The 27,377-nt window shown below is 41.3% G+C and overlaps 1 protein-coding gene across 1 annotated transcript in view; it reads right to left on the bottom strand.

Annotated features, from left to right (window-relative positions):
- Nucleotides 1–341: 341 nt before the first annotated feature.
- chrm2a (cholinergic receptor, muscarinic 2a) overlaps nt 342–27,377 on the bottom strand; it is a 67,247-nt gene continuing 40,211 nt past the window's right edge. Inside the window, exon 3 of the mRNA XM_029280330.2 lies at nt 342–5,081. Within this exon, the coding sequence (XP_029136163.2) occupies nt 3,529–5,040 (1,512 nt within the window). The 5' untranslated portion in view covers nt 5,041–5,081 and the 3' untranslated portion in view covers nt 342–3,528. The remainder of the gene's footprint in view (nt 5,082–27,377) is intronic.

Here is a 27,377-nt window from a genome sequence, read left to right as displayed (position 1 = left end):
ATGCAAAGATGTTCATCCTGCGCTGGCACGGAACACATACAGCAGCTCGACAGTTTGAATATAGCATAAAGGAAGGGCGAGAATCAACTCAGAAAAAGAGAATGAATAATAACTGATGCTAATGAATGCACATGTGATATTTACATTACATTCATGACCTCATATATCTTGAGGTAGAGACTATAACAGGATTAGGGGCTGAGTGGAGCACTAAGTGGGGCATGGGCGTGGAGCAAGCGAAGCACAAGCTAAGCGTGTAATGGGCAATCTTTAATCTCAAATGTAGGTGTTCCACATCGTCCCGTAATCTGATCAGCCTCATGGTGAGTTTTCATTATAGGATCCGTCCCAGATCTCTCTTTCGGGGGAAAAAAAAAAAAAAAAGGAGACAAGCCTTAAGGAGGTATTCGGTGCAGGCGTAAGTCTTTGCAAAGCCCCCCTACCAGCACCTCTCTGCGGCAACCTCCTGATGGCAAGCGCTCATGAATATTCATGGCTGCGACTGATGTGCATACATTAATGTAACTCGAGAAACGTCTAATAGGCTGAAATGATGGATGACATGCATGGATACACAGAACATGTCTTACACTTAATTGAAATGTTCTCATTTCTTTTACTATGAATACAAACACGACTATATATTACTTATATGGATTTAAATTGGTTGTTGATGAAGCTGAAGATGCGTTACACTGAAGACGTGGAAATAGCCCTTATTTAAATCACAAGGTTTTATCCTGTGATCAGAAGTAGACTCCACTCTTGGAGCGAACACTCGTCAGCATTTATACTACCTACACAAACCTCACACAGGAGCACCCACACACAAACTCACACACACATACAGGTCTTCACAATCATCATCAGTACAGTAGAGTACTGTACACGCTGAGACATCAATCCACTAATCAGCAGGATCAAATGAAGTCTCCCACTCATCCGCACACACCAAAAAACAACAGGAGAAAACAACAAAAAAAAGAACCACACAATACCTTCCCACATACAGTAATGAGTCTCAGCTCTGAGCTCCAGCCACCTGTTTCACTCCCGAGTAGGAAGCTTCCTAGCATCGGTGAGTAAACTCGACAGCAAACATGAAAACCATAAAATATACATCAAACATCCTGTCAGCAGCTGGAAAAGCGGACGTGATGTGATGCAACAAGCTGGCAAATCAAAGAGTGCGACTGAACAATCTCATGCCACATTTTCTTTTTTTCTGTTTTTCTGCTTAGTCATAACGTGTTGTTTGTTGTCACTTTGTTGTTCTTACAGCTATTCTGTTATTCTCTATTATCATGCAGGACAGGATGTTGTCTCAAAGAAAATCTAAAATGTGAAAATGACAAATGATGGTTTTACATTGATTATTTAAGGGACTAGTTTTTGGCTAGATGCACCAAATGTCCTCGTAAGGATGAACTCAGGAAGTTTTTAGCTCCTAGACATTACTTTGTCATCTTTACAAGTTGTTTTTTTGTTTTTTTTTGTCCTCTAAAAATGGGAAAAGACATGGTATATATAGTGGGGTTAAGCAGCCTGTTCTCACTTTGAAGTTGTCAAATACAGCAGCGTGGTCAGTGTATAGATGTGGTTTCATTTCAAGATATGTTACCCTAGCTTAATGTTTCAATGTGATGTTAGACACAATAGGATGAGCACAAAAGTCAACATCGGCTGGCGGTTTTGGGTGCTAAATACTGGACTCTTACTCAGGGCTGTGTCCAAAACCATACACTAACATTCTGCCTGTACATACTCCAACAGTACTGCATACGGCCTAGCCAGTCCGTTAGCATGCCATTAGTAACTTACTCAACTACTGGTCACGGGACTTTGTTGGATAAGCTAGCACCACCGTCGATCCATAGATAGAATTCAACAACAATATTAAATAAAATTATTACTTTTAAGTTCCTGGTTTGAGGCATGAAATTTACACTGACACTTGAGCGCTAACTAGGTTTTTTAATATTTTAAAGCGTTGAGGCCACAGACCAAGCTTCTGTGTTTGACATGTTGGGCTTGAGAACTGGTTTGAGAGATGCTGGGAGTTGATTATTTGTTAAACACAGGGATGGATTTAGGCTAGCTGTTCCCAATGCTTTTATCTGTATGCTAAGTTAAGCTAACTGTTTGAGTTATCAGTTTCAAGTCTAAGACCTAGCGTCTGGTCAAGTCTAAGAATAACGTACATGTCCCAAAATCTGAAACTTCTTCTTTTTTTTTTGTTTAGCTAAGAGGAGGAGGTTCCTTTTTTTGGATGGATCACTGATTAATCTGGAAGGTCCAACTTAGACGATGAGCATTTCTTCACCGATTGCAAGATTTATCTTTTTAATGGCACCAAATTGGTCTAGAAAAGAGTACATTTGTAGAAATTGAAAAATCTCACATATGGTCATCTGTGATGCTGTAATTACAAAGTAATGTTGAAAAAAGGAGTTCAGTGGAAGGTTGACTATGTAGTTTGGATATTGCTTCTGGAAAGACATGCTGCTGTCAAATGTTTTGTATGTTAATCTTTAATGTGGTGAGCACTGCATTCATCTCCATTGTTGTAGATGGAGGTCCTTTTTGGGGCACATATTTCATTAGCTGGCTAAGTAACATAAAGGTACTATATGGTCTAAGACATTGAGAAATTGTTATGTAGTTTGGCTGACTAGATTTTGAAGTTTCTATGTATTCCTCGCCACCAGTTTGGCCCTCCAGCATGCAAAGTCAACAAATGCAGTGTTAATATATTTATACAGTTTATCTATCATGTATTAATAGCAACTCATTCCCATAGAGGCGCATTTGTAGATGGGAAAGCTTCCAGCCCTGATGTGACCATATCAGAGGCAATCTACACTAGCTAGCTGCCCCACTTTATTCTACATGTTGCTGGTTGGAAGTGCCATGATGAAGATCACAGACGGATAGAAGGAAGGCAGGCAGCGGGGCACAAATGGGTGTTCACGGATACTCTGAACCAGCACACACCCACATGTGCGCCCACATGAATATTGATTTCACACTGATATGTACAGTTATCTACAGGTGTCTTCACTGAACTTCAAACTTCTGAGGTTTATAGATTCAGTCAGCCCTATTTTCCCATTTTGAAGTTTTCTTGTGTTTCCGTACTGCGCAGATCTTCCTCTACTCTTTTTTTCAAATGTTTTTATCAGCTCTCTGTCACTCCAAAGTGTTCCCCTGCTTTACAAACCCAATTTTCTTGAGCTTAAAAACTCAGACTAATATTGAATATTTCACGATCTTCTTTTTCTACGCTGCTTCTGCACGACACATATCAACACAACTGGCATCAGTTGAATTCCTGTAAAGTGCTACAACCGGTTATTGAGAGAGGAAAAAAAAAAAAAATGAAATGATGAAAAGTAATTTTCAAATGTTCTCTTGCAGACTTCACAAGCACACCAACCTTTTACAGACAAACCCAGGAATATACATGGATGGAACATACACACACTCAGGCAACTCATACTTCAACATTTTCTCCTTGGTGGCTAAAACTTATCTAGCTGACCTAATGTTTTTATACTGGCAGAGGAGAAGATGTTTGAATGTCTTTTTGAATGTGGCATTGCAGAGAGCATAGCAGGCCGGGTTGATGGTGCTGTTGATGTAGCACAGCCAGTAGCCAATAGTCCACACTGTGTTTGGGATGCAGCTGGAACAGAAGGTGTTTATTAGCACCATCACGTTGTAAGGAGTCCAGGTGGCAACGAAAGCTACCAGGATGGCCATGATGGTTCGGGTAACTTTTTTCTCGCGTGATGGCGCCGCTTTCTTCTTCTTGATGGGCGCTTGCTTTGTCATCTTTACAATCTTCCGTGCCACGTGATTCTGTCTCTCTGTGGCTGGGACAATCTCGACTGTGGCGTTGGACGGTGTGTAGCAGTCACCCTTGGGGGATTTTGTCTTGATCTTGATGCAGGTGAGCTTGGAGACCCCTGCCTTTGCTCGCTGCCGAGGGGGCGGTTGGCTTGTCCCCGCACTGCAGTTCACAGTCGAAGGGGCTGCCTCGTCGTCCTTCTGATTGGACGCAGCCACACTGCCAGATGTTGAATCATTGGAGCTTTCCTTCTCTTCTCCAGGAGCACAGGTCTCTCTCGTGGCGTCTTCACCCTCGGTCTCTCCATCAGCAGTCATCGAGGAAGGTCCTTTTCCGTTTTGCAACTTCCCATCATTGTGGTTGGCTCCATCCACAGCATGCTGGCTCGGGGAACGACCGGTGTCCTCCCCTTGTACATTGTTATTGTTGGGCTTGGGTGTGTTGGTCCTCCTCTGGACAGGTGACAGGGGCTCTGGATTGGCTCCTGAAGAAGGCTTGCGGTTATCCTTCTTCACACGGCTCTTGCTTGCTCTGGAGATTTGCCAGTAGAGCTGAATCATGATGATGACAGGCAGGTAAAAGGCGGCGATGGCAGTGCCAAAAGTGACTGCGGCATTAGAGAAGAACTGGATGTAGCACTCCTTCTCAGGCACTGTCCGCCCACCCACAATGAACTGCCAGAAGAGGATGGCTGGTGCCCAAAGGATAAAAGACAGAACCCAGGCTGCAGCGATCATCATCCCTGCCATCTTGGTGGTCCTTTTGACAGGGTAGCTGAGGGGCTTGGTGACACAGAAATATCTGTCAAAACTGATGATGAGTAGATTCATGACAGACGCATTACTGACTACATAGTCCAAGGCTAACCACAAGTCGCACACCACAGGCCCCAGGGGCCAGTACCCTATTACTATGTAGACTGTGTACAAGTTCATCGAGCACAGTCCGATAATTAGGTCAGCACATGCAAGGCTGAATAAAAAATAGTTGTTGACGGTCTGTAAGTTCCTGTTGACTTTGATGGAAAGCATGACCAGAATATTTCCAATGACGGTGACCAAACTGAGGGAACCGGCCACCAACACGATGAACACCACCTCCACGGTCTTGTAGGGGCTCTCGCTCTCTGCAGCAACTTCTGTGTCATTGCCTTCGGAGGCATTCCAGTAGGTGAAATTGAATACATCCATGGCATTTGGTCTTTTGTTGCCACCTCCTACTCAGATGGAACCTACAAAAGAGAACAGAGAGAGAAGAGAAGATCTGTAATGAGGTGCAAGCATTTGCTTTCCCATGTATACAATGGAGTCATTGGTATCGCACAGTTATGCTGGTGTTCTTATTCAGGAAAATGTCACTTTTCTCTGAACTCAGAAAGAACTCTTACCATATTCCATTTGAATAAGCATAGAAAATATAATGATCTAAATAGAAATACTGAGGCCATCAGCAGCACTTTAACATGCATTAGTTCCATCAACATTCAGAATAACATATTCGATATGCTACAAAAGATCCAGTGCTGTCTCTTTATATATAATGATGTGCAATGATATCAATTTTGATCCTAAGGTACTTTAGAAAATATAAATACAAGATTCTCTAAGCCATCCGTGTGAGCAATGTGACCTTTTCTCTGTTACATCAGCTTTTAAGCTGGTCCAAAAGCAATTCATCATATAACAGTGACAATTTTGGGCTGTACGCCAATTAGATTGGTAATTACAAGCCTAGATATTTGGCACAGATATTTTTCATAATCACTGAGTAAATAACATCTCCCCCATTAGACACCTGCTTCATTATGAAAAAAATTAAAAGGGATTGAATAATCCAAGCGCACATGAATGACTGATGAAAAATGATATGGGAGGAAATTAGGCAAAAAGTCAATTGAGGACATGACAATGATAACTATCATTATACCTATAAACTAACACTTATTACAAGTTAAACCGGCATTAAGAAAACCCTACAGATACTAAACTGAGACACTGGAAACTCATTTCTGAAGATGTCATACATGTCTTTCTGATGAATGTGGACCAACCCAAAAAGCTTCTTTCTTCCACTTCTAGTACTTACATTTTGTTTTACTTTGTAATGCAAGCACGTACATTTGAAAGGGGGAAACTAATCATATACCACACACACAGAGTTCATTTTACCATTACTTTAATAAAAAACCTTAAAAGGAATTATTGACCAAATTGCAGCTGACATTTTATCTTCAAAGGTCCATTTCCAACTTGCACTTAAGAATTCTCTTCATACTGCGCTATAAAATTCTTTTGATCCCCAAGTGACCCACTGCTTCTTGCTTTTAACCTTAAACACATGCTTGTGTTGTAGACCTTGCTTTGATTTATACACTGCTCAGTTCTGCGTTTCACAGAACTTTGATAGTATGAGTAATATGATTTGTCTGCTCGGGGGCTGCCACGACTATTGGAGCTCTTTTGGGAGCTGTAGGTCAGATTTTATAGCACACTTGGTGGCTTTGCACTTATCAATTTGGCATAAATATCATCAGCCTTCAAGTGCTACACCTTTTTTTCATCAAGGTTCTTCTTTGGTGAACATAATTGTTAAACTTGAATTAATTGCAGGTATTCAGTCTGTAAATCACAAGCTTTTGGATGTTTCAATGTGTTACTCAAAAGAAAGATCAAATACATTTGAGCTAGGTCAAGATTCTTGACATTGAAGCTAGAGCTCTTCTTATGTGCTCACCAGCCAACTACCTGATGAAACAGGACAATGTGAAACTGGTGTATCGTGGTGTAACCAAGGTTGATAAAGTGTAATGGATGACACGCCGCCTTGGCTTGAGAGCTGCCTTGTCCAAGACTTTCGGCTTAAAGTCTTAAACAGTTGAGTGCAGTTGCTGAGTAACTAGTGAACATTCACTTATCTGCTGTGCCAGAAATCCCTAATCATTGCATTAGCCATGGAGCTAAGCTGGGCTAATCCCCATAAAATGTTTAAGACGGGTGATTTATATATATATAAATAAAAAAACATCACAATACAAATGGGACACATTTGTGGCTCCCTTGAGACAAGTGGATTAGTAAGGTGAAGTAGATCAGTAAAGATGGTCATAGCACAGTGGGTGCAGTCAACTCCAACTGCTCCCTTTGTCAACTGCCAGCTGCCATAAGCCTTGTTTTCCACTTGAAATCTCTGCCATGACACAGGGGAAGGCGTGCCCTAGCTAGAGTCAACTAAACATGCTCAAATCTAAGTCTACCCATGGTGTCTTAGGGGAGCCTGGACTTGACTTTCAAGCTTCTGGGTGGAGTCATATTCGCTTAAGCCTATTGTGAACAGACACTTCTATTTAAAAAAAAAAAAGAAGCCATTTTATTTTACCCATCAAACTTTACCTAACTGTTTTGCCTCTACTATCCCATCTTAAACGTCCTCATCTAATCTCACTTCGAAAAGGCAACGGTAGGGAAGTTGCACTGAACTGAAGGAAGACATCTTTGCCACAGAGTTGACTGATAGAAAGCTGGCACCCCAGCCTGCTGAGCAGGAGAGCAGTTGCCATTGCCTGGGGAGAGCAGCAGTGGCACTTCTAGCATAGCTATCAATCATAGAGCCTGCCTGTATTTCTCACTACTACTGCAGCCAGTACAAGGGCATCAGACAGAGCCCAATCAGAGGATGAGTGACACATCTTTATCTTTAGACTGATTAATATTCAGATGTGTAAGACTGTCTTATCACTCATCTTAATACATTAGCATACATACAAGACTTGATGCAAAGTAATTGATAGAGTTTTACCATAGTATGACTTGCACTGAGTTGAATTCTATTCCTCAAATTTGCTCTCTTTGTTTTGTACTTTAGACAAAAACAATGACAAGTCAGGGACTGCCATTGGGAGGATGTGAATAAATGAGCTTGAGTATTGCTCTGTGTTCGACTTAGATATTCCAGGAGCTGGCTCACTAGAGCTGAAAATTGCTTATGCCCTTTGGGAAGCAGAAACCTTGCCCTTTCTCCTCAACGTGTGTCCACATTGTCTTTTGTACTGGACCTCAGGATGGTCAAATCATTTCTGAGTAAACCTCAAAAAAACATATTGAACTAAGTGAGAACCATTGACTCTTTTGTATATTATGTATAACTATAATAGATGCTATCTTCGTTTTTCAATGCTAAATAGCCGCTTTGTCAAGGACAGACAACAGCATGTGTCAGCTTTACTGTATGCTTTCAGCAAAAAATATCAGAAACAATGTTTTCAAATGTGGCGGCCTCTGGTTGCACTTGAACCGATACATTTGGCTGCTTCCCTGGTGTCCAGATTCCCATTCTCCATCTCTGAGCACTGATCCAAGGTAAAGCCCAGGGCACATGCCCCCTGCTTTCAATGATTACATGCATTTTCATTGCTGGCTCTCTCCACAGGAGCATGCAGGGTTAGGCCTTCGTTTACTTGCTGTTTGCAGAGAAGCATGACTGGAATGCAAAACCTATCATTGCTGCTGTAGAGCTGCTCCACAGGGGGTTCAGATCCATTCAGCACTCCTCCCACTGGTATCACAGTTAATGGATATAAGTAAGTTTAACAAACTCGCTGCTGCCCTTGCTCATCCAAAGCATGGCCGTTGCCATTTCCTAGATAAAATAAATTCACATGGCAGTTTTGTGACAAGCTCTAAGGTTTATTTTGACAGTGTGGAAAGGTTGTGAAACTGTGACAAATCAATTAAGGCCGGTAAACAAAGAGGACGTCTTTTTCTTCAACGAGACAATCTCCTGCAACTTTTTGAACTCTGTCAGTTTAACTACCTGCTTTGGTAAATATTGGCTTAGTTTATCCTAAGTATGGGTAAATGACAGTCCAGTAGGGCTGTCTTTCAAAGGCGATAATAGGCAAATCCCTGAAGCGCACATGGACACATACATGCATACAAATATTGGAAGAAAGGTTTCGACAGGAAATGAAACTGGTTCTGATAACCATCGGGCCAACACACCGTCTCAGTGTTCTGATGGAACATTTCAACAAAATGATCTGCATCTTGAGCCAGTGAAGTATAATTACAAATTGGCCATTAATTTCCTCGAGGTCTCGTCACTGTCTCAGGAGTATCAGACTCTGAGGGATAGAGCTTTACAGATGTCTGTGGAGATGAATTGTTCATATTTAGAGAGAGGACTTTTTATTCACGCATTTGCAGTAATTTACTCGGGTACTGGATCATTGTGGTAGTAGGTTTTAAACAAAGAAGGCCAAACATCCTCCTCAAACCGAAACCTCCAGCTCCTACTGGATGAAAATGCGGGCGGGGGGGGGGGGGGGGGGGTCCGGGCCCAGAAAAGTGATGTAATTCCTCCAGCAAATTTTATAAAAGCCTTCTCCTGGATATCAACCTGGGAAGTGACCCAGGGGGATGGTACCATGGGGAATACCAACTGAACAACTTGCTCCTTTTAACTTTAAAAGGAGCAGAGGTTCTATCTAAATCCCACTTTGGAAGTCCCCCCCCTAGTGTTCCTGTTCAGTAAGTAAATCACATTAACTTTCACGGTAACTTTCATTGAAACCAAGTAGATCTTTGAAGAATCCCTAACATCGCCCATAATTCTGGGTTAATTTATCTATTGGGAGCTTTTTGCCCAGGGTGACGGTGGCACGCAAATACTCCAACATGATTACCATGTGGACTACAAAAACCCCTTATGAAACTTGACAGTGGCCTCTCATTAAAAGTTAGACAATAGCATTATGCACGAGAGGAGCTAATTACAGGAAAACCACTTCTTTTACAGGTGTGACAAAGCCTCTCATAGCCAGGCCTCTCTGGCAGTACTTGTGTTAAGTGGACGCGAAGCAAGAGACATTAATGGAGAATTAACAAGCAGGAAATGGCATTCAGGCGGGTGGAAAAACAAGCTGTGATAATCTGCAAACAGTCAACTACCCAGAGATTCCCCCGAGAAACTGTGGGTGGCCATGTGTCAGTGTGCGCCAAGTGAGGGGAATGAGATCAAAATGTACACTGGAGAATTTGCCTGTCTTTTGTGTGTGCACATATTTTGATTAAGAACACGGCGAGAGAGGGTAGAAAATACAGACTCTTTTCCATCTTCTGCTGCAGTCCTGATGCAGTCAAACCAATAAAGACCAACCGACTGTTCCACTCCTTCTCTATTTCCGTTTATGAATCGTCTTTGAGTCCTGACAGCGAGAGGCTCGTATTTCTTCCCCGATGACCTTTAAAGGCCACTTCATAGAAATTATATTCATACTGATTTACCGCAAATTATCTTCAACATTGCAATGTCGTTTTAAGGTGCCCTCTCTGAAGCTATCCCCTTCTCCCTACCTCTTGGAAGAATGCTCAGAGATCAACCTATTGATATTCAAGCTGCTTTGCTTTGGCAGCCTCCGCACCATCTGTGAAAAATGACAGTGTCAGATATGACCTCTGCCGATCTGCAAAACCAGCCCTGTCCATCGACCCTGATTCACATAAAGCTGCTACATACAACCAAAGACTCTGTTATGCAACAGTTTTGAGGCTGAATTTACAAGAAGCACATTTTAGCTTCCTGCTATGCACGGATTGAAATAGCACACGAGAGCCAATTCAACATATTTTGAACGGATACAGGTCAATGGAAAGATCAGATACACTTCTAACTGTTGTCAACAGTTGCAAAGCCACGCTGTCTAGAAATATCACACGCCTTCTGGGATGCAAAAAAAAAAACACTGGAGCTCAGCCAGTGGTGGATAAAAAAAAAAAAGTCCTCAAGCAAGCTGGGAAGGTAAGGTAGACGAGTCAATTTTCTCCTGTCATACCGAGACCCCACAGCAGCTACCACTTGAAAAAACACCGCCACGCTTCCTACTCCAACGCTCGCTATCTCGCCTCTCACTTCACACTTAACGTTTCATTTTGAAAAAATAACTTCCCCACAATGGAAGAAACCCTGCACAGTGTATCCTCTGTTGATTTGGCTTTAATTAGCAGATTTCCATTTTTCTAATCATAATTGCTTCTCAAGAGTGAAAACAGCAGTAAGAGCTGTTACCCCAACTAGTACATTTTCATTAGTGGGAATCTCAATGGATAGTTTTTGTTTCATTGTAAATCAACTTTGAGACCACTTTCTGCACGAAATATCAGCGACCTTGACCTCGAATTAAAATTCCCATTCATCCATGTGACATAAACAATAGAAACTAAACCCAGATGCAGATCTGGAAACACAATGGTGTAATGCTATAAGACATGGCTTCTTTTATGTTTTCCTCATGGCGCTCACCCCAGGTGTCTCTGTTAGCAGAGACAAACATTTTTCACTGGGCATGCAAGGAAATTTACTGCAGCAGCAGCAGCACTGAAACAAGCTATAACCAGACTGACTGACGTATTAAGCAACAGCTGGCGGGCAAGTCATTTCTCTGGTGAAATGCTGCAGGACATTGCCAGCGGTTGCTGGCAATGTTACGTTTGTCTTGTACTGTAACTGTGCTACGTTACTACATTGCACAGCAAATGCTGTGCAATGTAGTAACGTAAAAAAAATGTGTACTGATCCAACACGCTGCATGCAGAGATCCTTTGAGCTTGTATAAGTGTATTGACTTTTCCATTTCTTTTCCCATGAAAATACACCCATTTTTGATTATCTAATATGTGTCTCATGTGGGCAGGAATACAACATCGATGATTGTTGTTGCACGATACAGCGAACGCCTTTCTTCACAGTGCATCTTTAACCGACCTGCTGCATCTCAGTATGTGATTCAGATAAATCCAGGGAAATGGAGCCCCTACAGTACTAATCTTTACTTGGCCATGGAATGTTATCGTGTCCCTCGTGACATCTAGAAGTAATATGGTGTTTTACCCTATTGTTGCTATATCAGATGAGAGCATCTCCCCATGTTATGTACACTTGCCGTTAGAATGACAATATAGCCGGTTTCCGTCTCCATATTGCCTCTGGGACTCCCCCCTTCTGTCCCTGCCTCTTCATACTATGCATGGCAATGAGCTGGCCTGTGAGCTTCTCCTGGCAGTTGCTGGCTCATTACTGATTTCACATAGGGCGTCGACATGGATGCACCCTCCGCCCGAGCCTGTGCGTTTATGCAGTGGGTTCAGTAATCGCCTCACGCAGGTGAAACAGAGCCCTGCCGGTGCTGCTCTGGGGCATCCTCTCCCTGGTTTGTTCAATTAAACCTTGCTCTTAGCTGCCACCATGTGTGGAGCATGTGTGCGATGTCACAGTATGGGAATGTAGAGGGAAGGGGTGGATGAGTACATACTACATTTTTGATTTGTTGAAGAGTTCGAGACAGCCCGACTAAGAGAAGGGGAAAAAAAGACCAATGGAAAGGTCAACCTATATTAATGCCCTGCCTTTGAATAATGAGATTGTGTTACGCAAGTGAACTCCCAGACTTTGTGCAGCAAGTGCTTCTGATCATGCCACTAAGTGTGGACCGACTTCATGAACAGACATTTTCAACTCAGGCCGATGAGCAATTAAGAGCTAACCCTCGGACTAGAGTGTGTTAAGTGTGGCGAACATAAGCCTGTTAATGTCACTCTCGGTGTGACACTCCCAAAAGGTTCAAATGCGTCTCATAAAGGTGTCGAGCACATTTAGTTAGTATTCAGCAGATGAGAATCTGCCAAGAAAAAGTCATGATATTACAGGTACCCAGGCTGTAATACTTGAGATTCATTAGGGTCTCTAGTCCAGTCTCAAGAGGGCTTTTATGAAAATTCCCACTGCTGTTTCTATCCGTCGAAAAAAGTAATTTTATTGAATGCTGTATGATGCTGTTTATTCCATTACAGGAGATCAGAAAGGTTTCCGACATTCAGTGCAAACCTTCAAATAAGATGATAAAGGGGGACTGCAGACGATAATTAGTACTTACTGTTTGTAGCCTGCAAACCACTTAAATTGTCTTTCCACTTTATGTTACAGTTACCTATTGACACACATTCTTACACTTACTAACTCCATTCATATACCAATGGCTTTGTTAGGGAGCAATTTGGGGTTCATTGTCTTGCCCAAGGAAACTTCGACCGCTGATCCACAGCCGACAAATCTAGAGTTTCTCCATTGGTCATTACTTGTGTTCATCCCTTTAGGAGCTTGACTCAAACTTATCTAGACTTGGACTTGGAACTTAAGAAGTTTCTTACATTTTTATGTCTTAGGACAATGGCGGGTGCAATCTGCCCCCACGCATGAACATGATGGTGCTCTTTTGCTCACATTCTGAATCAGCATGCCTTCCTCAAGCACTCTTAATCGCTCTGCCAGCATCGGGCGTCACCCTGCGACTGTCCTGTCCTCGTTCCCCCCTGCATGTGTCCTGTGCCTGTGATGTATCACACTGGCACCATCCCTGGATAGAAAGCTGTGCTGCTCATTAAGATAGACAAAGATAGCATAAATGGAAAAAAAAAAAAAAAAAAAGGCAAGGGAAGGCGAAGGGAGAGAGATAAAGCGGGTGCCTGTTGGATTCGTTCCACTTCATTGTTTCTGTATTTCTCTGCCCATCCCCCCCCCCCCCCCCCCGATTGCTGCGTCTCCTGTGATTCAGAGTTTAGTGATAAAAAGCAGAGCCATGTTGCCCTTGGACAGGTTGCTATATTTACAATATCTGCTCTAGATTACCTCATATATAACAGTAAGGCAGACAATAATTTCCATCACAACATACAATGAGTTAGAAGACAATTCAGCGAGGTTATTCTGAGGCGTTCATTGGAGTAAAGTACTCAATAAGCTTTCAACTTTTTGCTAGTTTTGTTTCATTTCTCATCTCTGAATTATTTTCTCACACAATCTTTGAAAACAAAGAGACAGAAAACCAATCCTTGCATTGGAGTGGTGCAGGAATAATCAGAAAAGAACGTTTCCAATTGGGGAAATTGACATATAACATCCCTCAGATAGCCAATCATTTAGGTCGTTCCCCTTGTACGGTGTTCAAAGTCCTCTAAGCGGGAGATCCAGGTTGAAGACTGACCTGTGGCTCCTGTCCCACATGTTATATTGAATATATATTTTCATCACAATTGTAGCCATTATGATGCGTCTATACTACTACTTCAAGTTTTCAAACACAACAAAGTCAGAGAAAGCAACTTTTCAACTCTGTGAATGGGATCATCTGAAGGAGCGCATGAACGCAGCACATGACAAACTTGTCTACTTCACTGGAGCGTTGTGGGACTCGCAGTCCAAGAAGCACTCATGTATGAAGGCTCTCCGCGGTTGTTCACTCGCGGAGAGACACGGGGAATCTGTCTCACACTCCTAAAGAGGCAACTTCAGCGAGGTCTGATAAGACGGGGAACACAATGTGCCACAGCCGGTCACAAGTGGCCATCAGCATCCTTGGCAGTAATCTGCGTTCTGAAGCCAAGTGGTGTCGCTGTAAATAAAGCTGACAGATGCTCGTCCACAAAAGTCAACCTTGATCCAAACAACAGATGCGCCCATGACCAAAACTTAAAGCGTTCAAACCTGATGGCCTGTCAAGCTTTGGGTGTCACTCAAGACAGGAATGTTTTTGACAGGATCTACTTAAGTGGCTTTCTCCTTATGATTACCTTGTCATTGCATTTGGATAATCCTCAGATGAAGAGATTAGTAGTGGAGTAAAGTGATACCTTTTATTTCACCTTAATGCCCTGTTAAGAAGGGATTTACAATGATTTTTTTGACAGTTTTCCCATAACTTCTAATCCTGGGATTTTAAAGACCGGATGTTAGCAAAACTGAAAGAATCCCTTCCAAGTCCACTTTTTAACTTTCTTCAAAAAGTAACTCGATAATAAACTTCCAACCCTTGAATCCAAGTTATATTTCAAACTGTTGTCATCAGTTATAAAAGTTGTATATTAAATACTACAGCGTCACTATTTGCACTCCAATTATTTGCATTGCCTCCAGAGGCTGCCCTGCCTGGAATAAACATCCTTAATGGTTACCGCTTAGTTTGAGGATGTTTGTGAACGTTTAGAAGATAAATATTGACCACAGGGTTTTAGCGTATCTGAAAAAGCAGGACCACACACGGAGAGAGCTGCCCCGCTCGCTGCGAGAGACATTCTGATTCTGCTGGATGCCGGAGAATACAGGAAGCATTTTGATAGACAAGAGATGTGCTCCCGCATCGAATTTGATTTATTTACACCATCTGTTTCCTTTTTGTAGGTCTTGACACGTGGGATTGATAGCACAGACATGCACTTTTTTTTTTCTCTCAGTATTGCAATGGGAATAACAAACTGCCAATATTGTGGTTTGCTCAATACATGTCCCCTATCATTTCTGTCCATTTTACGAAACAATGGGCAAACAGAACAGACAAAAACACATGTTTGCACAACAATGCACACCGCAAACAAAGCCTTCTGTCATTGTGAAATTACTATGGAGATGTGGAAAAAAAAAAAACTTTTGTAAAAGGATGTTAGAAGGCAAAAGGTGTCAGCTATGTAATTAGCCTTTCTTACTTTGTCCTCCCCTAGCTTTCACTATCTCATTCCCTTGTGCTCTGACTGACAGCTTTATATTACAGGGGGGGAGAGCATGCCACTGGACTTTTGTGCTCCAAAGCCACTCTCCATCATTGAAACATGGCTAATTGGTGTTTCACATTTGCTGGAGCGACAGAAAATGCACCTAACCTTAACATATCATCAAAACATTGTGCCCGGAGCCAATCGTATCCCTTCAAACCTCACATTCATTAGCAGACCTGACACTGATGACGGCGATTTTGTTAACATTAGAGCACGCAAAGGAAAATCAGCCCAAGGAAATGAGCTGTCAGGTTGGATTCTGTTAATTGGTCATTTTTTGAGAAAAGTGTCGCCTGCAGCCAAAATCTTTTGTTAAAGTCCAACCTGACCCATTTTCACAGATGTCGTATTTCCATCATCTATTGATTCTGAAGAATTAATTATAAATTCCAGTTAAATTGAATGAACCATATTCGGCCAAGCCTCTCCAAAAAAACAAAAAAAAAAAACATTCTCTACCATCATTGTCTTTGAATTCAGGCTTTAAACATCCAAAACCCCTCTTTTATTTACAACATAAACCCTCCTATTGTTTATGATTAGATCGATAGGCACACATTCACCCAAATTATGTTAATAGGCCAAGTTAATGTGCCATTAAGTATCTCAGTGCCTTTCAGCTCTCAGTTAATTCATTCTCTGGTAACAGTTCTCCAAACAAGATTATTGCACATTACTAGACATGCTACAGCCGCATCTCTGCATTTAAATGTCTTTTTATGTGCAGAGGTTCAACTCAATCAATGATTTCAACCTGAAGAGTTATTACGTGACATTGGAGTTGTATGCAGTGTTCCTGCCCCCCCCCCCCCCCCCCGACACTCATCACTCATCCTGATGAGCTGTCTACCTCCAACACATGTATTCACACTTTATCCCGGCTGTGACTGCCGTGACGTCATCCTGCACCACAGGCGCCGAAACAAGCACACTGGGAAATCAGCCCATTTGGTATTAAAAAAAAAAAAAAAAATGGGATGTTGATGTTCACAGAGTCACAGCTGCCAGATATGGATTTACTGCTTTTTTTTTCACTTGATATATCATCATCGCTGTTACGCCCACACCCTTCCAAAACAGGCACAACAAACGGCGAGCACCGCTTGATTTTCTCCTTTTATGCACATTTGGGAATTGGGCATCTAAAACGTCAGACAGATTGATGATAATAGTTTTTGTATTTTTAAGTTAGTAAACATAACCCCAATCCTTCTATGTTTTTTTTCCAAGACCGGAAATTTCACTGATGCCAAAGCTGCTCAGAGTCGTAAAAACTTAATCGGTGTATGATGAGTTTACACACTGAAGCCTGAATTGCAGGAACACAGGCTTTGTTTGCCGCGCTCCTCTGTTCTGTTTGTATTGTGTTGTGTCCCTCAGTGTGTTTTCCCCCTTATCTTGATTGGATATGCTGAAGTTAATGAAGATAGTTCGGATTTATTGAAGGCATTATTACAAGCTGGGAAGTAACGATCATTACGGTAGACACAGCCAGAGCGTGAGCAAATAGACAGACAATGGCAACAAATGAAGAAGGCTTTTCAGTAGATCAGCCAGCCAGTCATAACACATTAACAGCTGATTGATGGTACACAAACTACAAAGACTGCCTTTTTAAATTGATGTTAGGACATCTACAATGCACTTATGATTGGTTTCCAAATCTTGATTTATAAGCTTTTCTTTCATTAAGCTGTTAAAGCAAGAATAAAAAGGTTTCTGACTGGACGAGCCAACAACTGTAGCTGCAAAGAAAAGGACGTTAAAAGCAAAGTATTGTAAAGCAAGAAGAATGATTTCATGGACAATTGGGATCAGAAACCTTGACATTAATAATAAATGCTAAAACCTTTTTTCAGTCCAAAGTGATTCTTTTTACAAATGGGATAAAGCTTCTTCCCATGCTCAGTCTAATGGGCTAAATCTAACTTCAATAAATCCAAAGGGAGCCTCTTCAAAACTTAGCTTCTTACAGAGATTGAGCACAGCTTTCCGAGTGTTAAAGAGTGCCTACGCAAAATGTGACAGTGACGATGACAGATTCAGATTAGTTTCCAGCGAATTCATCCCACATTTATGCTTCCAACTTCATCGCGGTCTATAATTTACAGAGAGAAAAAGGCTGATTTTGATCCCCTTTGTTGTAATGTGATTCAGATGACTGCCGGTTACACAAAAAAGGATAATTGACCTGAGTGAAAAGGGCGAGAACATCCTTGTCTCTGGGGAATAGATTCAAAATCTGCCTCGGCTGCAATCACGACGCCAGTCAAACAGAAAAGGTGAAAGTAGAAGTAGAGAGCAGACAGCCACAGTATAATGGTGGAAAAGAGGGAAAGTGAGCAATGTGCTGCACAGCTACTCAGAAAATCATGTTTTTATGCACTTGTTTACAATAACGCAGCAGTCCCTCCATGCTGATCAGAATGAAAAACCTCCTATTTGAGTATGACTCGCTGTTTTAATCTTGTTTCATTTTCATTTACTGACTGTTCACACATCGGTTGTGTCATTAAATTGCATAATACGCATATAGACTACCAATAAGCCGTAAGAAAGCGAGGGATTCAGATGGAATGCTGCAATGTAATAATGTCCGCATGGCAGGCTTTTTCATTCTAAGGCTGTTAGCCATCGTTTCTTTATTTGGTTTGAAAAGACATAAAGTTGTTTCTGCAGAAGAAGAAATGATGAAACTCTGGGAAAGTGAGGATTGCACTACGTTGAGTTTGGTCAGCCCCATTGTATCTTTCACAGCAATGGATTATAATTATTTTACCCCATTTTTTTTTTTAATCCTTGCTATTGAATGACGTCCGCAAACTTTAAAGTACTATTCAGTCAAATGGAAAAAGCGTCATAAAGGAAGTTTTATTTACAGATAGACCAAAGCATATTGTACAACAGTGCGTATTGTTTAAATTAGTTCAGCTCCTTCCTATATCCTCATTTCTATATGCCATACAGATGCATTGAGGGCTTTTCTTGCCTATTTTTAGACTCTAACCTTCACCATTTCTATAGCCATCGTCTTTCCATTCAACTCAAATGTCAACCTGGAACACTGTATCTACAGTATTTGCAGTCAAAGAGATGTCATGACTGAGCTCCAAACTGCACAAGCAAAGCTAAACTCGGGTATGTGTTTCAGAAGGAGCTTGTGTTGGATGGAAATGAAGCGAAAACAGAAAGAATCACAGAAAGGGTCTAAAAAAAGAGATAAACCAAGCTTTAGAATCGTCTTTGAGATCGATTTGCTAAAGAGCTGCCAAGTGGAAGAAGAGATGGTCTGCAGTCCCCAAACATTTCCACTATAGTTTTGACACTGTTGTTAGTAAAGCAGAGAGGTCCTTTAAGTGGGCAAAATACATCAACGCTGACTCCACCCACCACCAACCACCACAGCTGAGCGCACTCAGTCATTCGGTGAGCTCATTGGATTATACAAGCCACAGAGTTCAGAGGCATCGCTCATCGAGTTATTTACACAAAGACAAATAGTATATATACACTGAGAGAACATTATTTAGATAAATTTAGACTCTTCACGGCACAAGAAGTAAACCCAACGCCATGACTCACTTTCTTCTATCCGCCAACAAGTGCCATCCATATTTACAAATCGGTCCGTTAAACAGATGAAAGTGTTTAAAGGTGATTCCTCTTTGTAAGGATTCACAGATGTACATTTTCCAACATGACTCCTTTAAAAACTTAAAAAAGTCAGATATTTATGTTAACACTTGAATGAGAGTTTCTACAATCAGAAATCGGGCTGTAAACCTGACATTTGATGAGTCTTTCATGAATGAAATGTGCGGCTGGTAGCGCTGGTCGATGTAGATTTGTACCTTCTGTGAGCTCTGTAGGTAGCTTTTATAATCTTATTGGATCATCTAAAGACTGAGTGCCTGCAGCTGGAAGATGGTGGGCGGGGTCACACAAATATAGAATGCACGACCAAGCGTGCGCGGAGATGCATTTATACACAGAAGAAGGTTTAAAGTGGGAACATTTGTGCTCTATTTATTCCTTATTCCGCTCATAAAAATGTAAATACATAGGAAGGTCTATTTGACGACGGCGTAATTTTCTGCCTCAATATAAAAAATGTGAAGCCGTGTGATGAGATAAGATTATAGTTAATATCCTCTTTATCTGCTTTAAGCCACTGCTATTGGCACCCAGTTTGTTTATCCTTTTCTGCAACCTGTGCGTACCATGTTTGCACCTCCCTGCAGAATGAAAGGAGTCTATCAAAGAAGACATTTAATTTGAGGTGGATAATGGAGGTTTTAACGGTCCTCCAAAAAAAAAAAGAAAGCCTCCTGTGTTGTGTTTGCTTGGTTTAATGCTTTTGATTTGTTTGTTTATTCTCTCTCTGTGTCTGCGTGTGATTTCCCCTGGCTCCCCTGTGGAGCAGTGCTAAATGAAGTGTAGTCCACACACACACACACACACACACACGTACAAAGTGGCACTCTTGTCTCACAGCGAGCCGGGGGGTGGTATCCATCACTGCAGGTTTCATCCCTGGGGAAATGATTGATTTTAGGGTTGGCCTGGATCCCATGATGAATTTCACTGCTGAGGTGGAATTATTTTGTCTTATGGTTTTTTTTTTTTTTTTAAATCAGAAAAAAACGACATATTTTTGAGAAATGAAGCAATCCATAGTGTGAACGGTGACACACCCTTTCACATGACCGAATAAGCTCAAACATGGACTGAAGTGGATTTCAAGTGGTTTCTCTCAAATCAACTGAGCCTCGAAACAGAAGAGGTGATGCAGCGTGCACGCGCAGTAAATTTCCAGTTGAGTGACCATCTTGTCTTTGTATGAGTGTAAGTGGTAACTGCATTTGATGGATCAATGCAATAAATACATAAATGTATATCTATCTATCTCAACAGATTTCATAGATGAAAGAAAAATATCGGCCGATTTATCGGTATCTAATTTTTTTCCCCCTCCCCGATATCAGTATCGGCCCCATAAATCCCGTATCGGTCGGGCCCTACTGATTGTACACCTCCAAGACGCTGAATGGATCTTCAAATTGAAGGTACCACTTTAAAGATTTTCCGAAACTGTTGCCATGACTTTATGGGTGAGTCCCTGTTTTGTATGTTTTGTATGTGGGACACAATTCACATAACTACTGCTGGTTATAACACAACTTTTGACCAAAGATTGTTTATTAAGATGGACAGAGAAACACATCTGCTCGGGAGTGAAGCCAAAAGATTCAGAGCTCCCCCTGCTGACAGGCTGCAGCTGAAGTCATAACCACGGCATCCTCCATGATAAACAAGCATGTTAACAATGCATTTATAAATGCAAATAGATTTTCAGGAAGGAAACGTTAAGACCTCAAGGATGCATACAATGCATATGTTGAGAAACTGAAGGTAAAACAAATCTGCGGGGCATCTTTTAAAGGTCTAAGCTAATTTCAGCTAAGAGGAAAAAAGGATAATTTGCTGTCACAGTGACCTACATTTGAAAACAACTCAATCCATGAGTTTCTGGTGGGGTTTCTGGCTATACGGCTAGTCCTCCTATCAGTTGTGCACAGTTTCTCGTCAGTCTCAGCAGTGCATTTGGAAGTGGCTTAGCGTTCAAGAACACTTCATATGACAACAAACCTCTTACATGTGACATTTTAGCACACTTGGACACGAGTGCACGGCAGGGTTCTTTGTGAGTTAGCCTCTAGACTCATGCACAGAAGAGACCCGTCGTTATGAATCTGCTCCCTCGTGCTCTATTCTGTCCCTCTCGTGCTCAGCTGTGTCCATCTCATAATCAGATTAGGCCATTATATTTCAGGTTGTTGGCCTAATCAGTGTAATAAAGGGGTTTCAGAGAGCTTTGCTGCCCATTAGCGCCATTAGGCCGCGGCTGAAAGAGAGGCTTTGTAGAGTCTGCTTGATCGCAGCTGCTCGGAGGAGGTGAGCATCCATCTCTCAGGTGGGCCTATTGATCTGTTTACTCCCATATGAGCCGGCACGACTCGTAGGAGTTAGCCGCCGCACAGGAGCTAAAAGAGCTGCCTGTGTGTTGCGTAACGACTTCATTTTCTTCAGCTCCCTCCTGGTTTTGGAGAGTAAGAATGTGCTGCTGAGGAGAATGCAAAGGGTTTTTAAGGGTTGAGCTTTTAAAAAATGATGCCACATCTTAGGGTCTTAAAATGAGTACAAAACTGTAAGTAAACTCACTTCATCGTAAACTTCCTGGTCAAACTCAGACCCCTCATTTTGTAACGCAGGCTTTTCAATAAAGGCGTCTTTTCTAAATGTATCTAAATCTCAGATGACCCTGATGACGTGATTGACTGGCGTCCACTCCAGGGTGTAACTCCGCCTCTCGGCCAATGGCCACTGGAATCGGCTCCAGCTCCCAGCGACCCTAAACTGGAAAAGCGGTATAGATAAAGGATGGATGTGAAATTGGTCAGTCTACAGTCTAAATAATTATAGAGAAGTTTTGCTGTGGAAAGTGTAAAAAAAAGCGACGTTTCAGCAGCGTGTTGTTTGACTTTTTGTTTGATGCCTACCCAGCCGCAGCTTTTTTTGAAATTATAGATAACTATATATAACTACTTTAAAGCGACTAGAGCTTAAATGAATAAAATCATGTAAATTATGTTCTCTTTAAAGAGCTGAGTGTAACTTGTGATTTAAAGTTACTCTGTAAAGTTCGAAGCATGATGGGGGAAGTTTTCTTTGTGAATGCCTGTTTCATATTGTGAAGGTGTACACCTGCTTTGTGATCTTTTTAAATAAGATTTTCATTTCTTCTGCTCCTTTCTTGCTTTTGACGGAGGGCTTTTGTTTGGAAATGTTCACTTTGTACATACACAGAAAAGATGCTACCCAGTTTTTTCCTCTTCAAAAACATCTCGTGTTTTGTCTGCATTTCTTTGTGTTTAACATAGGCGAAAATGCATGCATAGGGACTGTCTGACTCTACAGTGCTTTTGCCAGTGGATCATTGTTTAAACAAGGGACGGCGAGATCAAACAGACGGGACCAAACTCAGCAAATTTGGATGAACCGTCAGTGTTTGGGGAGCAAAAAATGGAAAAAGGAAACGAAAAATTCCATCTGGCTCTGACCCAGAGCGATGACTCTTGTCAGACCTATTGTTACAGAGTGTTGCGGCTTCCTTCTTGCAATGTGTGGTTTTAATCTACAGGCCTCACGCCGTCGTACTTTCATAGCACAGTGGGTTTGATAAACCACCGCTAAGCGCCGTGTGCCTGCGATGGCAGGAAGCAAGCAGCACTACCAGGCAGTGGTCCAGCTGGACAGCCGCAGACAGACTCCAGGGGCTGGCATCAGTATGCTACACTCAGTTATACCGTCTTTATGTGGTCGAGGCAGAGACAAGGAGGGGCTTTGCCAGTTTGATTCATAGCTCCAGATTAGCTGCTGCATCGGAGGCTGATGTTGTCATCCTCTAGTCTAGAGGAAGGTCTTAAACGAAACCTTCCAAGTTAAAATTTCAACCAAAACTCAACGCAGGTGTGAAAACTTCATCGTACACTTTAAAACCCCGCCACTGTGTGTGTCAAAATGTGCGTTCAAATGAACAACCGCTTAGTTCATGAGCACGGGGCAGCTCTCTGCTCACAGAAACAGTCATGAAAGGAGCATTATCAATGACCCCTGCAGTAATAAAAGCCGCAGCTTTGTTCATGAGCAACTGGGGAGGCTGTAGCGAGCAGTCACAGAAGGCCAGACGTGAGTAATGGGTCACTGCACACTCTTAGCTGAGAGCTCCTTGAAGCTTTTTCCTCTGCCAGCTTCCGTCATCCGAGGATGTTTTTTCTTTTTTTTTTCTCCCTCACTATAGATTTCACTGAAGTAATTGCCGGAAGTTCAGAAGTGCACATTTTGGAAGTTGCTAAGCATCGAGGCAAATTGGTATTGCACTTATGTGTGTTTGATGATCCTGCTGACGGTTTTGGATAAAGTTAGGAGGAAATTAGTTCAACGAAGCCATTAAAGTTATTAGAGACAGCAGGAGAATGTTTCTCAAAAGCTGAATGGACATGAGATCAAACTGAAGCCATGTGTTCTGCAATACTGAAGGTTAACTTTTCAACCCAAACTCACGAGTTGAACCGGGTGGTAAGTGAACACTGTAAGCTCCATGTTAAGATTCTGAGTTCCCTTTGCTTATTTTTTAACGTCATGTTATAAAAGGAGTAAGATAAAGCTGTAATACGGTATATTACCGTACAAACATCTTTCTATTACTTTGTTTTTGTTCAGTTACCATTTGTTATTTTGTTGTAAACCTGTCCTTGTTTCTTCTAACTTACCACCTTTTGTGCGTCCTGTGATTGAGCGCCCTGTCCTTTTATCAAGAACTGTATTTGTTGTCTTTGTTCTGCCTACTACAAGTTTTTGTTTTCAACCTAGTTTGCCTCGACCTTGTCTTTTTAAATGTTTTACGTGAGCCTTCCACTTACCGGGATTCCTCATGCATTGTATTTCTTTTTACTGTTGCTGGGTCTGCATTTGGGCCTTTTCTCTTGTGTTCTCTTGTACACACTAAAATATTACAGTTCTATTCTACCCAATAACTTTTACAAATCATTGATTGAAGTTGATGTAAAGATCTTAAGTCAACCTCTAAAACTGAAGAGGATTTTAGTCGCTTTGCAGAATTTGAGGCCTGGTCATGTTTAGCCATTTTCTTTATAAAACCTAGAGCAATACATTTAACATGTCGTGCTTTCTCTGTCACAACCACCGTCTGAAAATACAGAACTAGAAGCAGTTTGCCTCAGATTCTCATCGACTTCCTAATGTAACAGCGCTTCTTGGATGATGTTGATTATCCTCAGTTGTCTTGCCGTTAACTATAACACTAAACATACTTAATTAAATATATATATTCGGGTGTGGGTAAGTAAAAGCACTGGAACAACTTCTGTGCGTCTCATACGTTTAATGTCCGTCCGTAACAAAGCATGACATATCCAGACTCAACAACAACAGTGACACCTTACTTGTCTTAAAGCAATATCGCTCCTCAAACCGTAACCATGGGTAACCTTAAAGGCACAGTGCATCATATCAAACAGATACTCTTGTAAAGTACAAATTGTAAATATGAAATGAAATTAGCATTAAATCAAATAATGTATATTATCTCAACCTAAGAAAAATAAAGATCTATAAAATAAAACTTCACAAAAATAAATCTCATCTCCATCTTACACTAAGAATGATTAAATCCACCAATCTGCCTGTCGTTGAAGTATTAACAACAGAAGCAGCTCCAGTACAAAGAAGTTTAACTTCTATATTATAATATCATAGCTGTTTGACAGAAAACTAAGCAGTGTCTGAGAAATTGGTGAAAAAATGCAATCTTGGCCTGTTAACTAGTTTGCAACAATCAATGAGCCTGAATTGATTGTGTGTGTTATAAACTTAGCAGGACTGAATGTTTTAGGTGTAATTAGAAAAGCCAACACTTTTCACTCACTTCTGAATCACTTTCAAAAAAATGTTTTAATGATCAATGATTTAACAACCTGAAACCATTCATTCTGCAGGAAACAGTAATTGCTATTCAACGTGACAAACGCTTAAGGTTTGTTCTCTGAATTGTATATTTGGCCGTACTTCACCCTCTTCTTGAAATATTGATCAGATAGAGGATTTTTCCTCTCTTCTGGCCTGAGATGAATGGGGCTGTTGGGTAATGGGTAGTGAAACCCACTGATTTTCCATTATACCAGAGTCGAAGTGAAAGATAGAGGACCATTGAGAAATGACCAAAGAGGGCAATGTTAATTACATCTGATTAATTCAGGCTGCTTGGCTCTTCCAACCCAACCCTGGTTGTATTGGACAAACCCCAATATTGCTCTCAGCATGCCATCATCCAGTATCAACAGTATCTTTTTATTGAGTGATTTCCAGGAGTAACTAAAATGAATGTTATAACAATTTCTTGCCTCATCATTTTTGCCCATCACTCAGCCCATCATTTTTGTAAAGATCTCAGTCCACCGTAACATGAGAGCAATAAGGATTTAAAGAAACCCTTTCGTAAACAGCAGCAAATGGAACTTTAAAAACAGTGCTGTTGCTGAAAGTTTAAACTCTATGCCAGTAACCTATGTTCATTGTGATGCACCATTTGGTTCCCAGTTAGTTCCCATTGAGTGCATTTCCTTCATTGGCTCTGAACCCATTGTGTGTCTGAATGTATTTGAGACAGAGTTTAACACAAAGAGGCTGGTGATAAAAGTTCAATGAACAAATAGTTTTATTCTCTTTTGCATGTTTTTCTTAATAGGTGGATCGTTTCTTTCTTCACAAGTCCAATTCTGGTGTTGTGCATGAAAGCTGTAGAGGAGTATGTTTTATGAAACTTTTAGTAAATGGTCAACTTGATGCATCTGCTACTTTGAGCTGTACCAACTCCCTTCAGACTCAACAACTGTTAACATGACTATATGGCTGGTCGAACTGGCGATTCAGTGGCAGCTTCTGATACAGCTGACGCCAGTTCATATTTCTTGGAACATATCTTCCAGGTAAATATGTCCACAACCGATCTTTCACCAATGCTAAGACCACAAGCCAACAGCCACTACATTTATCCACTTGAGTCAAACTCAAAGCATTTTGAATAAGACATTTAGACAGCCTGTTGTAAAAGACTACAGAAAGAAATTAACTAGTCATTTTTTTGTGTGATTGCAAATTTAGCTCCAAATCCAAAAATTCAAACTCTGAGAACGGGATATGTCAGTGTACTCTGTATAAACTGTACAAGACTAGCTCCTGCTAAGTGTGAACTTGCACAACACTGCTGCAGTCTTTCCTGTCATTTCCCACGTGGCCAAAGTTTTCACACTTACACATTCAGATGTCATCATATCTTACCAATTATCAGTGGCTGCTGCTGGAAGTCTGTCTTTGAGGCTTCATCCCCATCGCCCCATATCTACTCCCATAATATCGAGATTCTTCCAGGAAATTCAACAGTGCGGTTCTGTTTTCCACTTATATTGGCTTTCCTCCACCACCATCAGCATGTGGAGTCCTGGGGGACCCTTTCCCCATCTCCTGTCTTCATGAGTTGAATATAATGAATATCCCTCACATCCATGGAGCCTTTCTCTTTGGCTTTTTCAATACTGGTAATGTTTGCAATTTATTCATCAATATTCAAAAGGTGTTTTGAGACACTGTTGCTCTGTACTTCAGCTATGTTGGAAATAACTTGCCATGATATAATTGACATTAGGAAATGAACAGTATGAAAACTAAACAGGCAAAATTGGTGCTGTAACACATGGAGCATTAGCTTTGAAACAAAAGAGAATGTTGTCAATAGTATTTTTTGTTGAATTCCATTTAACTCAACAGTCTCAGCTACTAAAACAGCTCAAAAATGTGATTCAAGCTGACAGAACCTTCAGACCAAAATCAAGGTGAACTGACATTCATGAAGAGTGAGAAAGTGAGAAAATTAGAGTGCTGGAATAATCATGTCTGGCATGTTGCCAACCAAAGCAATTCAGAGAAAGTTCCTGAACAATGTGCTGTTGCTAACATTCAGTAGAAGGATTGCTTAATACGATTTACCAAGGCAGCCAAATCAACCATGGCGAATGTAGCCCATAATTACAGCGAGAAGATGAGGAAGGTGTATGACAGAGATTAGAAAAGGTGTACTCCAGCGAGCCATGCAAAATATGCCCTCTCCAAGCTCACAACACACTCACTGAGTTTACAGGCACGGTGTTGCTTTAATTGGATGGATTACTTTTTACAATGTGGACTGTATTTTAAAAAGAGTTGAAACAGGCCTTCCATCCTGTTACTTTCCATCCATTTTTTCTTTAAAAATGGACAAAAACTCAAACTTCAACAGCTTATTTTGTCCAACG

Source organism: Labrus bergylta, chromosome 23, assembly GCF_963930695.1.
Source record: "Labrus bergylta chromosome 23, fLabBer1.1, whole genome shotgun sequence".
In the NCBI taxonomy this organism is placed as follows: domain Eukaryota; kingdom Metazoa; phylum Chordata; class Actinopteri; order Labriformes; family Labridae; genus Labrus; species Labrus bergylta.
This window is presented reverse-complemented; position numbering and strand designations above follow the sequence as displayed.